Source organism: Ammospiza caudacuta, chromosome 3, assembly GCF_027887145.1.
Source record: "Ammospiza caudacuta isolate bAmmCau1 chromosome 3, bAmmCau1.pri, whole genome shotgun sequence".
NCBI classification, from domain to species: Eukaryota; Metazoa; Chordata; class Aves; order Passeriformes; family Passerellidae; genus Ammospiza; species Ammospiza caudacuta.
Genome location: NC_080595.1, coordinates 5637645 through 5654932, shown reverse-complemented (window position 1 = coordinate 5654932; position 17288 = coordinate 5637645). Strand labels below are relative to the sequence as shown.

At 40.4% G+C, this 17288-nt stretch overlaps 1 protein-coding gene across 3 annotated transcripts in view; it reads right to left on the bottom strand.

The window, feature by feature from the left end:
* The window catches only part of RIN2 (Ras and Rab interactor 2), a 61099-nt gene that overhangs the window by 18961 nt on the left and 24850 nt on the right, over positions 1–17288 (bottom strand). For all 3 annotated transcript variants that reach the window (XM_058802761.1, XM_058802762.1, XM_058802763.1), the window contains 5 exons: positions 14304–14398; positions 7163–7355; positions 6436–6547; positions 4629–4701; positions 2579–2670 (listed from right to left, as the gene is read on the bottom strand). In XM_058802761.1, coding sequence (XP_058658744.1) covers positions 2579–2670; positions 4629–4701; positions 6436–6547; positions 7163–7355; positions 14304–14398 — 565 coding nt within the window. The remainder of the gene's footprint in view (positions 1–2578; positions 2671–4628; positions 4702–6435; positions 6548–7162; positions 7356–14303; positions 14399–17288) is intronic.

Here is a 17288-nt window from a genome sequence, read left to right as displayed (position 1 = left end):
TTATCCCAGACAAGTGTCAGCATGTTTGTGCAACCAAGGCACTGCGTTAGTTTGTGCAACTAACGAGCACCGGTGCCTGAAGGTATGAAGATTGAATCCAGATGTGCCCTGGAAGGCAGAAATCATGCTGAAATATGGGCAGAGTACCAGAGGAGGGAGATTTAGCTAAAATTTGCCAATCTTGACATGGTCCTTTTCCCATAGTGTATCAAGATGGCTCACTGGAAGCAACAGAGCAATAATATCTGAGCCCAAGGGCACAAATGCCAAGCATCCAGAACAGGTCCATGCCCAAGAGCCATGTCCTGCCTGTGGGGCAGAGGACAGGAAACAGCCCCTGGTGACAGGCCACAGCCAGAGAATGTCTACAGGCACAGGCATGCTTCTCTGCATAGTTATGCCATGTTGCTGGTGTTCTCAGCTTCATGACTTCACATCCTGCCTGTGGATCTCTCAGTGCCTGCACGTGGCTGCTGCAAACACACGTGATGTAAGCACTGCTGCAGGTGAAACACGAGGGAGACTGAGAGAGAATCATATGTCCAGCACATGAAACCTTGCAGGTTGGCAACAGCCTTGAAATCTTTACCAGAGGTTCCTCCTGATGTGGTTTGCTGGGCTATTGACTTGTGTTGTGCAGCTCTCCCTCTGAGCCTACTGCACAAGAGAGCTCTGACAGGGGATACAGCCCTGTGTTCACACACCACAGGGTTTTGTGCTTAGGTGCTCCTCAAAGAAAACTCACACTTAACAGGAAGGGCTGTTGGGAGTTTTTAAGCCTCTCAAGTCCACAGCATTGAAAGGCTGACTTTATGGTATGCTCTTCTGCACATGGACACCTAAAACTCCATCAAAATCTCCACTTTCTAGCCTGCTTTTAGCTCATGGAAACTGTGATCTGGTGTGTATCAGGTAATTGATCCCAAATACAGCAACCACACAGACACTGATCCATCAGCTTTCAAATCTAGTAGCTACAGAAAAAATGCAGAGACTGCTCAAGAGCAAGACTAATTCTGCAGCAAGCAGGCCACAGAGCTCTGGGGTACTGGTGACAAAGTGTGGTTAGCCTGGAGAGCTTGATCAACATTACCATTATCATTCCCTCTGCAGAGACTCAACTCATGCTACTTTAAGGCTTCCATGTGTCACTGGGAGACTGTTTTCATTACACTGTATCCCAGTCAGACCTTTTCCTTCCTTTTCCCATCTAAACATTGACCCTCAATAGTACCATATTTGCCTCCATTCCCATGATAACCCAAAGTTTCACCTGATTACCTAAACTTACAGATGAGCAGTGCAGAAGTAATTTCTCTCCTCTCTAAAACAAACCCTTTAATTGCATTGCTACTGCAGCAAACCAACGTGCAAAGCACTGCAATACATCCACAGGTATGGTTTTACTGCAGAGTCCCACCAGACAGTTCAAGAGATCCTCAGCACACTGATTTAGAGAGGATCCTTTTCAAAAACAAAGATTATTTAAAAATCTACTGCAAAAAAGGTTGCTGACAGTCAACCTTCCCTTCCTGGAGAAGGAAATGAAGCCAGTCAGCACTTTGCTCAAGGCAGAGCTGCTTAATGATTCATCTGGGTGGTGCCCAAGTTTCAAATCCCAGGAGGCTCTGCATCCATCTCCTCTGAGCTCAAGGAATGCTTTACCTTTGCATCCACCTCCTCTGAGCTCAAGGAATGCTTTACCTTTGCATCCATCTCCTCTGAGCTCAAGGTGTGCTTTACAATGGCTCTGCACCCATCTCCTCTGAGCTCAAGGAATGCTTTACCTTTGCATCCACCTCCTCTGAGCTCAAGGTATGCTTTACCTTTGCATCCATCTCCTCTGAGCTCAAGGAATGCTTTACCTTTGCATCCATCTCCTCTGAGCTCAAGGAATGCTTTACCTTTGCATCCACCTCCTCTGAGCTCAAGGTATGCTTTACAATGAGCCTGTGTTTGGCTGAAGCAACCAAGTGATGCAAGGACACTCTTGCATTGTCTTCTGGTATTTTAAAAATTTCACCAAACTTCTGCCCATGGATACATTCTACACCATCATATATCCACTCCTCATTTTCTAAATATGCCACTTCACTGAGGCTCTGATCTCCAAATTCACCATTTTAAGTTTTCATGTCAATATGAACAGAAGTTTTATCAACAGGGGACCTCAGTTCCTATACTCTCCTCACAATAAATTAGAAAGCCAGTGCTTTACATAGCCTCACACAGCCAGTGCTTTGTGAGCATGCAGACAATGTTGGGTCTTGGAGCAGAAGCCACACCAACCTCTGTGTGGGGAATGTGTGACTTGCTTTGCCCAAGGGCTGCCCAGAGAGGGAAGAGAAGAAGGAAGAAAGAAACAGCACTAACCAAAATATCACAGAAGGCACAGAAGGAAGGAAGAGCACCACTCCTTGGCCAGAAGAAGGTCTGGCCTTCCCAAATAAGAGAAACTGCTTTTCTAAACAAAATTTGTATCATCACTAACCAATATGAACTATTTACTGATACAGATGATTTCTTCAATGTTACAGGTGTGCTACAGGGAAAGACATCTGTGTAGGGAATTACTTACTCAGTCCAAGCTGAGCAATCTCTTCAAGTTCAGCTTCTGTCTTTGCTGCAGCAATTGCATGAGGCAACTTCAGTGTGAATGGAAGGACATCCCTGTTTCCAAAGAGAAAAATTATGGTTTTCAGCATCATCCATAGTTTGAAAAGCTTTTTTTTAAACACTGGCAGTGTCTGATTTCTGATTATCTTATTTTTGAGCTGTGTCAGGTAGCAAGATTCTTAAACACACAGCACAGTTAAACATTACATTACCAACCCCAAAGCTCCTTTACATACAGAGGGGTGTGAAGGGCAAATGACAGCCAAGTACCCAGGACTTTCCCTAGGATCATTTCCACAGAGCCATACAGAATTTTCTGCCTTTCCAACAGAAGCTTTTACACCTGGTCTTCTACAAGCAGATCAGTGAGATGCAAACTTGTTACATGCCCTTAACACTTCAAAAAAGCTTCTCACTTTCTGAGTAAACTATTGACTGTTATTCCAGTTTTCAGAATAAGAATTTTATTCTAACTAAATGTTGCTAAACAGCAACATCTTTAGTAGAAGTACCCATAAAATTAAGACTAAATGAGAATCCTACACAACATGAATTTTGGTTTTAAGGTTGTGAACAAGCCAACCATCTGCTATAGCACAGATAGATAGTGGGTCTTTATCACATAAATATTCTCTATGTTGCAGGTTAGCTCCTTGAAAAAACAGGATCTCAGAATTCCACTCACACTCAAGCCAAGCATATGCCACAAGAGTGATACACTAGATAAAAAGTATTTGAAAGGCACTTTACATGGTATCACAGAAAATCCAGAGTCCAGATCATCACCATGGCTGCAATTCAAAAATAGGTAAACCCTCATAAAAACTGCTTGGCTATCTCCTGCAAGAAATGCCATCTGGTTTTAGAAAATCCTCCTGTATTTTCTGTGATGTACCAAATGGTACTGTCTCTCACAATAGCTACCTATCTGCCTCCTTTAGTCTATACAAAGCAATATTGAACCTTCAGTGAAAGAAAATGGATAGACTAATGATTGAAATCTCTGTTTGCTGAATGATCCTGTACGTACTTAGAGGATTTACCAGAGCCTCTCAAGTGGGCAGGACTGAAAGGGTGACAAGATAAGAATATCTCCTAATTAAACTACATTTAAACACATTTTCAGCTCATTTCTCTTCTGAGTTCTGACCAATTACCCATGTGGTATCAATGCTGCTTTTATTACATGCACATACAGCTCAGCTAAACAAAGGCTGTAGGAAAGAGGTCTAAGATGTTTCTCCTCCACAAACAAAACCAGCAAGCACAGCACCCAAGAGCACCCCACACCAGAAATCATCACATGGTCAGCAGGAACTGCCAGCCTTGATGCAGTAAAAGGACAGAGACTATCACAGCTGCCTCTTTCCTTCAGAAAATGTGCACTGGGGCAGTTCGGTTGTGTCTTGTCTGTGTATATAAAAGGCTCCAGCATCAGTCTGGAAATTTTCACCAGTAAACTGAAGTCAAATTGAAAATAAAGGATAAAAACACCAGCTACTTTTTTTCTGAATACCTGGAAAACAAGTTTGGTAACCATAAACTGCAAAGCTGACAAGGCTGCTTTTGTCATTCACCATTTAAACTGACATCTCCCAGTTCTCCATATTCTATATATCTGGCATTTTTCCATTATGCCCCAAAAATTCTTCTCACCAGCAATTCCAATAAATGGACTTTGCAAGCCAGTTTATGATTGCTTTTAAATGAGCTACAGAGCACTTAAGAAAGCATCACAAGATATCAGCTAAAGTAAAGTTCAGCTTGGCAGCACCTCACAGCTGGGTGTGTAAAATCACATCAGCCTCCCAATAATCAATATGAAGTAAGACAGAGACACTTGCTTCCAAGACTCATCTCTGATTTCTACCACTACCTTCTAAGGCTATCCAGGAATATTCACAGATTGGCAACATAAATAGCATCAACAGCTGAAACAACTTCTCAAAACTTTTTTTTTTTTAATTATTTTCTTTGTAGCAGATGTGGCTTGGAACACAGCACCATCTTACCTGCTAATACAGTAGAAAGCAATGAGTCTGAACAAATCAGCAAAACTTATTGCAGACCCCTCCAAGGAAAATGCTGCAAAGAAAGTTACAAGAAACAATCACACATTAATACATTGTTTCTCAAAACAATTTGATAAAATATATCTTATATTATAGCATGAAGTTAATAAGTTTTAACCATCAAACTAGCTACTATTTGATTAAGAGAAAACAACTCTGTGGAGAAGTACATATTCCTGCTGAAGGCATTTTCAAGAATATACTGATAATCTTGGTGGCTGGTCTGCTTTTGTATTCCAAGGATATAGTCTAATTCCTGTAAAACATATTAAGTGTGATGAGGCCTCCACAATGTTTTGCTAACAGACAACAAATCAATAACTGATGCTTTGTTTGCCCAGTGTACTAATATACCTAATTTTAAATGCCTTATTTCCTCCTCTTGAATTCTATTCTATCACTTGTCTTCACCCTAGGAGGGTAGAACATAAAGGGAGATAAAATTTCATTCACTTTTAACCTGAAAATGCTTAAAAACTCTGACAGCTGTTGCATGCCACTGCCTTGCAAAAGGGAAGAGGAAGACTGGAGCAGTGCCTTTCATTTTTCCCCACTTGATAGCATTGTTTCTTATTGTTACAAATACTTGTTCTCAGTAATAATGAGATTACCTCAGCCTCTCTCTAAGCTCACAGATCAAGCAGAAGAAGCTCCTAGACTGAAACCATCCAGATCTTTCACCTCTGGTGCAAAACCTCAGCTGTGACAAATGCCTAAAACCGTCAGTAAATATCTCCCCCTTGTGGAAGAATTTTGTTCATAAAAGACAGTACATAATTATTTTCTAGATGGTAATTTCAAGCCTATAAACACAGCCTTAGACCACACTTACATCAGCTATTACTGACAACTTTCTCTTTGCCTTGCCTTACTTGTAACTGGAACTAAAACCACATAGAATTAACTTTTTGTTCCTGGGTGCAGGGGGGGGAGAGATAAAAAAAGGAAAAACTCAACTAAAATTATGTCAGGTTACAAATAGAAATAGAAGTTAACTACAGACTCTCTGTTTCAGGAATGATTAACTGCAACTTTTGCTAATTTTCTTCAGTTTTCTCGTTCTTGTTAAAATGAAATATTTGCTCCGTTTGCAGTTTCAGCACCACATACACTCACCAGCTGCAGCTTCCTTTTTTTCATTCCTAAATCTCAAACTTATTTTTCACACTTTCCTTTCTAAAGATATGAGGGCATTATTGGTTCAAAACAATTTGGAGTGTTAACATTTGCTCATTTCTACTAAAAAAAGAAAGAACAGATATAGTTTGAATTAAAGAGAGAAATCATTGATCTATTGCAACAGAAACAGTTCTAACAGGTTAAAATCCATTTAGCTATCACACACATAAAAATCAAACAACCAAAAAAAAACCCAACAACAAAAACAAACCCAACAACCCATCCCACACCTCAGTTCAGAGAGCTCATGACAAAGTTGCATTCAAGAACATTTCACTGAAAGCAGACAGGATTACAGACCATGTTTCTACAAAAGACTAGAAGTTTCTAAGAAGATAACTACCCATAAAAATAAATGAATACTGGATTCATCAAGGTACACAGTGGAAACATTCCAGTTGAAGCAGTTTGACCCACTCCCAGAGGCCACCTCAGAGAGCAGCCCATGACATTATTTGCATGACTTTGGGTATCCTCTGCTGTGGGTTTCAGCAGTGCAAATGCTCCTGCATCCTATAGGGAAAAAGTACCTGAGGAACAGCTGAAAAGTGTTTAACTCACAACTTACTGTATGTACTTTCCTTTATGGCAAATTCTTTCAGGCAGGACCCACAGTCACTGGACACACGCAGAGAGATGACTTTCCTCTGCAGCCTTGCAGACTTCCTAACCAGAAATATCTGTTGTGGAGAAGGCAGAAGGACATGGTATTAGCTTCATCACAGATGGCAGAATAAATACAGATCATACACAAAAAGGAACCACAACAATCCCATGATGTCTGCTCTAAAACATGCTGTAATTTTACTTGGTCATTACTGTATTGGGTCCAACACCTGGGTATAAAATTGTCGCAGACATCTTTTATGGAAAATCCTTTCCTTAGGATTTTTCCTCCTGAGAAGCTGAGAGGCCTCAGGAACAAAATGTAAACATTGATTATCTGCTGCTGTGGAATGCAACAGGTGCATCTGTGATTAGCCCATCTTAGATGTTTGTAATTAATGGCCAATCACAGCCCAGCTGGCTCAGACAGAGAGCTGAGCCACAAACCTTTGTTAGCATTCTTTCTTTTTCTATTCTTAGCTGGCCTTCTGATGAAATCCTTCCTTCTATTCTTTTAGTATAGTTTTAATGTAATATATATCATAAAATAATAAATCAGCCTTCTGAAACATGGAGTCAGATCTTTGTCTTTTCCTTCATCCTAAGAGCCCCTGTGAACACTGTCACATAAAATGGCAGCACAACATTTGGGAAAAGCATGTCCTTAAAGAAATTGAGATTCTTCTTACCCCAGGAGGCTGTGTCTGCAAAATTTCCAAGGCTTCAGCATCGTTCAGACCAAGCTGCAGCCACACAGAGTGGGTATGGAGGAGCTTGTCCAATATGCTCAGCTTGTTGGATAGGCTGTCATATCCAGAGTCCCGGGGGCAGCTTTTGACATCATTTTTTTCAGGAGAGATATTATCCATATCCTTGATTAGACTGTGGAAGATTTAGAAAAAAGAATTAGACATGTTAACCTCTTATGAACAATCACTTGGGTCAGTGAACAGAATTACCACAAAGCTCATGTGCTGCTGACACTCTGGGCTGGTACTTCTCCTAGTAAGAATTCTTATATTTATCATACACAAAAATTATATTTAAAGGTTCTCAGTTCAAAGCCATCTTGAAGATAACCCTTAGCATTCTTCTGTGAGGTTGGAGAAATTCAGCCATCACTTCAGGTACACTTGTATGTGCAGATGTGATTGAGAGAACATTTCACTTGCCTTCTTTGCTGTGCTAATATATGGAAAAACTTCTCTTCAAGGATATTTATGCAATTCAGACACTTTTATTGGAAGATTGTTTGCTAATGCTGCAACCCACAGAAATCTTGCTATCTGATGCCTGCCAGAAAAATCTGTTCAAAACTCTGACAATGGAGCAGCCCACTACCTATTGGTGACCACTGCAGACACAAGAACTTTGTCTGTTTGGAGGAATTATTGTCACAACACAAGTCCACAAACCAGCATCACTTCACCTTATGCCCAGACTACTGCTCTGTTGCCTTCACAGCTGCATATCCATCTTTGCTCCCCTCTGCTAAGAGGTCACAGTGGGAGAAGGTGAGAAAGAGATGAGAAAGAAACAAGAAAAAAAGTTAAACCCCCAAATAATCCTCCCTAAGGCACAGCATAAAAAATATGTCATAAGTGGCAGTCACTTCTTATCACACTCTTGCTAAGTTCTGTAAATATTTACTTTTTTTTTCATTTTTGCCATGAAAGGTCCTTACCTCACATTTTAATACTACTCTTTCCAGGATCAGAAACAAGTAAGGAATTGTATAGTTATGCTCCAGATCCCTTTGGCTGTGGATTGACTGCTATGTCAATAAAAATAAAGGCTGAGCTAAGTGTGAATGTGGCAAGATAATGTAAGGTTGAAATGTATTTGGAGCAGGGCATCTAAACTTACTGCTACATTCAGTAATGAAGTAGAGTTCTTGGAGGCTGCAGATTCTTGTTATTAAAAATCCAAATAAACAGAATACTTGGAGAACTCCTTTTGTTATGCAAAGCTTCACCACCACCCATATAGCACAGAACACCCAGTACAAGTGCACGTGTTGCTGGCTCAAATTCCTCATTTTTGAGCTAGAAGTACATCCTGTGGTTCTCCCCATGCTAGAAATCACTATGAAGCAGTTATTCTGGTAACAGCTTCCTGATGATAAAATGCAGGAACAGAGAAGAAGCACCCTGCAGAGGATGTGTTCCCCTTGCAGACCTTTTCTGCAGCAGGAGAGGACAACACAGCTCCACCTCCCCACTGCACACTGTGCAGCTCTCCTGAATTCCCTGCTTTGGACAGGCTCTAAGCATCACTAACAGCATTTACCACCCTCATTATGCCAGCTCCTGTTCCCTCAGCAAGCAGGGACAGAGTTCACATGCCCAGGAGCACTGAATACGTTTCAAAACAAACAAAAAGCTTCTCTGCCCCCCCTGCAAAAAACCTCACACCAAAGAAAATAAGCTGAACCAAATTAAAACCCACCAACCAAACAACAGAAAAAAACCCAAACTACCAAACTGCTTTCTTCTAGCTTTGTTCAGCAACTTGCAGAATCTCTGCAGAGGGCAAGCAAGGAAAGTAAATGGGGAAGAGAACTTTCACTGTATGATCTGATAAGAGCAGGCAAAATCATCTGACATTTCATTACCTGGATCAATTACCACTAGCAGTGTTTGCCTATTTATTTTTTCCTCTTTCTGTTTGCTTATTTATGATGTGATACTTTTCAGATTTCCAAGGCATCTCAAATGCAGATGATTTCCTCCCCTGCCCACAAGCATCAGAAGCTTTTACTAACAGCCAGTATGCCTTGAAGGGATACAAAACACTCAGAAACACACTGGGTGCAGGAGGGAAGTGCTTTTTACATCAGTCATGAGTGGGTCTGAAACTGCCTCAGTAGGAATACTGGCTTCCCTTTTCAACCAGTCCCAGCAGAGCCTAGTGTTGCAATGAAGGAATCTCCAAGAAATCAAATAATGAGCCACAAAAGTGTTTTCCTGAGCTGTAGCTCCAGTAACTACTGCTCAGAAATTCCCCACTCACCCTCAGTGCCAGTGAGCTGCACAGGGAGCTGTGGCAAAGTACAGGTTATACACCAGTGCTGGCTACAAGCTTAGACAGATACAAATCATTTCCACTCCCCTTGGTCAGGAGGTGAAAACCAAATATGCTGCAAGGGGGAATATATCCAAGAGGGAAAGTGCTTTTCCTGCTAAAGACAGCTACCTCACATTCAAAAGGTGTGTGACAGGGATGAGCTAGAATGCTGGCATTGCTTGATACCACAAAACAACCCAAAGCTGTCAAGAGTTTGCACGTAGGGGTCTTAGGGTCACAATGTTCCTCTTTGCTATGACTGGCTTTGTGCTGTCCCACACCCCCTAGACCACCATAAACTTGAATGGGGAGCTGTGGCATTCACATTTTCTGAAAAATCCCTTCGCCCAGGATCTTTCTCCTGGGAAGCTTAGAAGCCTCAGAGAAAAAGGAAAACAATAATTATGTCATTTGCTTCTCCTGTGTTGTGCTCCTTTGGAATGTGTTTGGAGATTGTTTCTTTGATTTCTGCTGTGAGTTGTTTTCACTCTTTGGCCAATCAAGGCCAAGCTGTGTTGAGACTCTGGAAACAGTCACGAGTTTTCATTATTATCTTTTAGCATTCTGTAAGTATCCTTTCTGTATTCTTTAATATATTATAGTTTAGTATTCTTTAATATCATATATTATCATAAAATAATAAATTAGCCTTCGGAGAGCAGGGAGTAAGATTCATCATTCCTTCCTGCAAATACAAAAGGAACTTTCAGGTTTTCTGAACCTCCAGGTACTTACATGCACAATCCCTCACACATGTTGATATCCAAGGAGGAAATTCTCTGACTTACATACACAGGCACCTCCTTGGGGCAGCTGCTTCTGCTCCCTCAAGAAATAAACCCAAGATTATGAGTATGGGATTGTGATCAGAATTTCTGCCACTCCTAAACACTAATGGTTCAAACAGCACCAATGCAACTCGGATAAATCAGCACTAGAATGTTACTGCAATCTGTGCTGAGGTAAACAGGAATATGAAACGCTTTTTAAAAATTATTTTCTTTTCCCAAATGATAAAGAAGGAGGCAGAGAGAAACATCTAACCTGGTAAACTCTGGGAAAAGCACACCTTGGATAAAACACATCTGGCAAATGACATTTAATCTACAAGAAGTCACTTCCCAAGGCCTGAGGGCAAATGCAGTAAAAAACCCCCACTGCTCTGTTTTGACAGCCTATTTGCAGTGGTCTAGCACTACTGAGCATCATATTTCCAGTTTACTTTTTTGTTCTTAAAATAATTTTAATTAATGATCTGGGCATTAGACATACAGTCAAACCCTGACACTGGGAGTTCTCAAAACTCATTACATGTTAAATAGTTAGACTAAAATTATTTGGGACTGGGATGTGTGTGGAACTACTCTGGAAACAATTGCATGGAAAGAATAACCATTTGAATTTATGAGCAACAGATTAACTCATGTACTGAACAAGAATAAGAAGTTCCTGTAACCTAAATGCTAGGAAAATATGCTCACAAATTATGTATATTATGCAACAACTAAATTCCTCTCCTGGTTTTACTTTCGGGTTGGAGGATGCTTGGTTGGTTGGTTTGTGTTGTTTGTTTGGGAGTTTGAAAAAAGACAATCTGATCAGGTCACAGCAAACTCAAAATCAAAACACAAATCAGCCTTAATGAATGGTGTGCTTTAATTCAGGGCTGCAACACAGTTCCTCTTCAGTAGGAAAGGTAGGCTTCAACACTGCTCACAATGAACTAAAGAAAACACATGACTCATGCAAGTTTCCTTAGATTTGACAAAACCCATAAACACGTGGGAAGTACAGAGAAGTCACTGCCAAGATAAACAATGCAGTGCTGCATCCTGATTAGACTCAGCCCACAGTAAAAATTACAAGGATCAGGCTCAAGCTTTTAACCAGGATGATCCCTTGGTCATGATGTGAACCTTGCTCCAGTCCCACAACAGTTAATCACCTCACAGTTTGACTATTTTCCTGGATTTCTGTAAATCCAACAGCTCTTTATCACCCAGCCCAGTCCATACAGTGATACTGAGCATCAGCTGGGAGGGGCAGAGAGCCACCCCTAACTTCCTCCTGCATCCCATTGCAGCCAAAAGGACAAGACAAGGCAGCTGGGAAGGAGGTGTCTGGATACTTGCCAGCCTGTCAGCAACAGCAGAAATTATTCTCTGTGCTGGACAGAAGATGGCTCTGCTGAAGTGGAAAAGAGCAGTGTGAGGGCTCTGCAGGGCAGGACACAAGGCAGGGAGCAAAGCTCTGCCCTGCTCCTTCCACAGGAACAGAACAGGAAGGGAACGAGCTGCTGCAGCTGCCACCAGCAGCAAAGCATCCCTGAACTATTCCACAGTGCCCTGGGAAGTGCCCTGGAGCTTTACAGCTTCCCTCCAGGACAGCAGGAAAATCTGGCCCCTCATGGACATTCACAGAGATGTGCAGAGGGCCTGGGGTCACCTAAAAGCTCTAAAAGATCATCCAGGTGCCACCAGACCCATCCCACATGCTCCTGGGCTGCCACTGCATGCAGGAGCTCTCTTGTTACTCCTTCAAAGGTCACTGGAATGGCAGGACAGAAACCTGTACCACTGATTCCCTTTTCTGACAACTCCGCTCATTTAAATTATTGAGACAAATGTCTCAACAGAGGAAAAAAGTGAGGCATCAAAACAGTGGGATACTGAAACAGTCCCTCTTAAAACGCTTTTTTGCAAGCCTGTTTTTTTGCCTGGCTTTTACATATTTAGAAGCCAAAGTGAGCCCTTGAATCATTCTTGTATGAAATGGAGTCCTAGTCTTGTCACAGTCTTGTATGTATGGAATCATACTGTATGAAAAGGAGAAATGAGCCCAAAATAAAGGAGCATTTAAGATGAGCAGTGTAAATCTGAAAGTCACCACATAACCACAAAAAAGCCCAAACCACACTACTAAGGCTGCAGACACATAATTTCATGTCCTTATATTTCTGAATTCAGCTGAGAGCTCTGCAATGCCTTTCCAGAACTGCTCTGGGTGGCTGTGGTACCCGCTAAGGTGGAAAAAGAGTGAGGAAAATGGACATTCCACTGAGCTCAAATATCCCTAGATGCAAATCCAAAGGTCATTTCTAGACACCAACTGCTGAACAGCAGAAACCAATAAGAAAACTCCATTAACTGCCAGGTTTTAAATTAACCCCAAAGAAATAAAGTTATGACAGTAAATACAGCCTTGTGAGATGTCTAACATCAGACAGATGTTTAAACAACAACTCTGGCAAACTCTTGTTGAAATTACTAAAATCTTGCTCTGTAGCACTATATTAAAAAAAGGTGTCAGTGCACAACTAAGTTACTTAACTTACCAACTTTGACACAACTTCTTCCTCACATAGAAGCAGGCAGTTCAGAATTTTTTAATCACAGTAGGTTTGACTTTAGCTCATTTATTCAGCCTTCCTATTTCACATTATCATCTTGAAAATATTTTTTTGATGGCTATTATTATTTTTCATGGAAATTGCATTATTCTTTTTTTACATTAGGTTTACTTTATCTTAAACCAAAATATGTTTTGCAGTCAAGATTAACGAATTAAGATTAAAAATCCATTAAAAAATCAATAAAAAGAAAACTCATTATCTGTAAAATGGGGAGGTTGAGTTGACTGTTTCCAGCTAAGTGCTTCCACCAAGATTTTAGAATCAGTAGACCTTAGCCTTTCATGCATATGATGTATTCAAAGATACAAGAAGCCTTTTCTTAACTGAAAAGTAGTTGATGATCTCTGAAGTTAATTAGCTGAATTGACAAAAATGAAGAAAGTATCCTTTCTGTCCCTCTAAAAGAACTCTCAAAAGCTCGGAAACTTGAGTAATGTTCAACCAGGGCCATAGCCAAGAACTTTAATTAGTTCAACTGTCTGACATTCTTTACTACTTGGCCAACAAAGCTGCTGCTTAATGTTTTTGAAAATAATCTACACATGCTTTGTTCTAAGTTCTAGCAGATTTCAACAGAATTCACACGAAGAAAAAGAGTTAAAAATCTTGGATGTAATTCTAAAAACAATTTTCCACTTCATTAACTCACTGCTAGAAGAACAAAGCCCACCAGAGCTCCAGGGCTGGCCTGGACCATGCAGTCAGATAAAACACAACACCTACCACTGGTTGCTTTCCTCTTGCAGCAAATATTTCAGGTAAGTACAAAAATGTTCTCTTGTTAATTCTCCAGATGTTTAGCAGGTGTAACTGTTCAAGAAAAGCCAAAATGCTGGGGTCCCATTCTGCCCACTTAAATTTAATTTTTTTATGTGCAAGTTACTCATATATAAATTAACTTAAACACATAACCCACACATGCATCAGCTCATAGCAGTCAATATTTTACTTCCTAACCTGAGGGCATAAATAATTCATGTTATTGTATCTTGAATCTTCAAAAAGCCACTTGAAGCAATGCACATTTTGTCTTTACAGCATGAAGCAAAGCTGTGCCACAGGCAATGGTAATAATAGCAGTAGTTTCCTGCTTTACACATTCATCAGTATCCAAGGTTTTTAACAAGGAAGTGAAGCTCAGTTGCAATTAGAAGGTATTAGTGCAAATACACCAAACAACTGAATCTCCTGCACAAAGGCAAATTCCTTGGATCAAGAGCAAAATTATCTACACCTCCTATGTTGCCACGGAGAAAAGTGCTAGGACATAAGCCACCCAAGAAGAAAGCACAGTGAAAACATTCCTGTTGTGGTAGACTCTCCAGAACCATGAAAATAAACATTTTAATCACCTTTGCCAATCAGTAGATTCATCTTCCACTGGGGGATCTGTCTGTACCATCTCCTGTTTCAGTTCTCCGATTTCTGAGGCAATTGTGTCAATGAGCTAGAAAGGGACAAAAATAGTATGACATCAAGTGAGTGGAAGAGGCGTGGAAAAGAAGCCAGGGCAAGTTTAGTCACCAGAGATTACAAACTTTTTCTTTTTTTGTAAAATTGTATCCTATTTGGACTTCCCCTTGCAAAGGAACCAGTAAGGGTTGGGGCCACGTTTAAAGGTTCTCAGAGAGGAAGAGTAATTTCTGTTCTGTGCCAGAACAAAACCTTCCAGTTTGGTTAGACTTTTAATTTAAATGAATTGAATTTGCAGCCTACACAACTGAATTTGCAGTTGTGCATTATACAGCATCTTACAAGAACTAAATTATTTAGCTGTTTGTACCATTTACCTTCTCAAAAAAAAAAAAAAATAGAAGAATTCCACATGCAAGAGTTTTATTTCAGAAGGGACACTAATCCAGAATTACAATATTGTGGAGGATGAAAAGCAATGAAGCAAGAAGGGAGTGGGTGGCTGCTTTTCACATTAGGTTTTGGACTCCACTTGAACACAACAATTCAATTAAAAAAGAATTGCCTTGCAACCCTTCCGCTCAGGTAGAACACCAACCTAATTCTGGGTATGAGGGCAAAAACTCATTTTAAGGTAGGCAAGATTAGCACTGAGGTTGTATTCTGAGAAATGCAGAATTTGCTAGCCAGACTTTAGGGAAACACTTTGTTGAGCAGAAACCAACCATGAAATTTGCAAAGCCTGCTCTCTTGAACACTTTTTTGTAGCCAATGCATCAATTTTGCTTGTCATGCCATACCATGAGAGCCTATAAAGCCTAGCAGATTTCCCTCTCTCCTGCCAGCAGGGAATCCAATAAAAGGTGTGCAGCGATGTAGCAATCTCTACCATCACCCCTGCACATCAGAACAAACAAAAACCCTGGAATATGAAGCAAAAACAGCTTTGGGTCCAAGTCAGAACAATCTTCACAGCTGCCCTGAAGGTGTGAGCCTGAGTCCCACTCAGGGCAGGCAACTCAGTACAGCAGCATTTTCAAAGAATTGCAGGCATCATTTTCCTAAATTGTTACACTGGAATTTTTCCTCCACCTCAGGAATTCACACTCTCCTTTGCTGAGCACCATTATTCCAATCAATTCAAAAGAAGTTTTAGTCTCTGTTTACAACTGGTCAACTCAAATAACTGAACCTTATGTAAGAATGAATTACCATTACCCACACCCTAAGGGTTTTCTTCTGTCCAAGTCAGAGTTCAAAGTGTTGGAAACTACATGAAGTTTATCATTTTTTAATATAACTTTAGTCAGGGAGAAAGGAATTGAAGTTTCTCTTCAAAGGACTGTTCCACCACAAGGTCTGATGAGCTTAACATCTCGTCAGACTGGGAGCAGCACACAAAAAAGAAGATACACAAAAGATAACAACCATTAATTAATGTCAACTCCAAACATCACCCCTGGCACGGTCCAAGACTTCTGGTCTGGGAAGAGATAGATAAGAGAATGAAGAATGAGAAACTAATCAACATTAAAGGCAAACCAATAACCCAGAGGAAACCAAATACAACTGAGTTAACTCTGTTAGCAGGCTTTGACCTGAGCTGTGACAAAACCCATCTCCCTCCCAGAAAACAAAATTTCAGCAAAGAACTCTCATCCAAACTGTGCTAACAGCCAAGTAATCTTAATGCTTTTGAATTTGTATGCCTGCCTTGAAGAGAACTCTGCAGAAATTATTCCTGAGAGGAATTCTACCATCTTTAGCGATTTTGTTTCTCTTTCTACAGAGGACTTGCACAAAATGGCACATTTCAAGCAGCCTTATGCTCACATTCTATTCTATAGGCTACATTTCTTGGGTGTGCTACACAGCCTCCATGACAAATGAGTTTCTGAAAAGTCAATACACTCCAGGCAAGGAAACCAGGTCAAAGTGTGGCATCAAACGCCAGACTGACCTGTGAAGTTCTCCAGGATGGAACACACCACAACCCAACCAAGACCAATCACCTACCACCCTGTACTCCACTTGAACTAAAACACTGACCTCTAGGAAGAAACCCCTCATTTTTTTCTAGAATAAACCACAAATATTTTCTGCAATTTCCAACTAATTTTACTGAAATTTTCTTCAATGACAAAAAAGTTGCTCTTCCCTTGATTCACGAAAATCTTATGGAGTCACGTCATTTGTGTATCCTTGCAATTATCTGACCCATCCTGTTACAACAGCATTTTTCTACAAAAAATGTAAGGTGCAGTCATGATTTTATGACAGCATTTCCCAGTATTTAGGGCCAATGAAGCTTCTGGTGATTACACAGCACACGTGATGCACAGCATCACACAAGGTGAGCTGTTAATAATAACCTGTTTCTACAAAACACAGGAAGGATCCTGCCTATGTACTATTATTAGCTCCAGCCTGAGGAAACAAGCAGCAGCAGAAGGCTCTGACTTTTTAGTGCAAGGCTAAGAATATCAGAATTCTTCAAAGAGACTGCTCTATTTGCAACAAGTATGATACCTCTTTGGCTGGAAATAATGGGAAAACTCATCCCTTTGTTTCAACAGACTTGAAATCAACACAGTAAGAGGCAACTTCCAAAGGAAAATGCAAGAGAAGTGGATGTATACATTTGTCAGAGGCCCCTGCTAGTGTAAAACAGCATACATGAGACCAATGACTTAAATAGTAATCAGAAGAAATCTGTTGGGGACTGTTTAGGTTTGAGAAATAGATATTACCCTGTTATACTATAGAAAGAAGAGGTTTACCTGAAAAATGCACTTGGAAATATGACATCTTCTCAGGTGGTTAATTAATCAGTATTTCATAAAAAACAAAATTAAAATGAGATCTTCTATAACATTATAAAACAGCTATTTTTGTGTGCAATGATTTTTCCTTTGGAATTTATT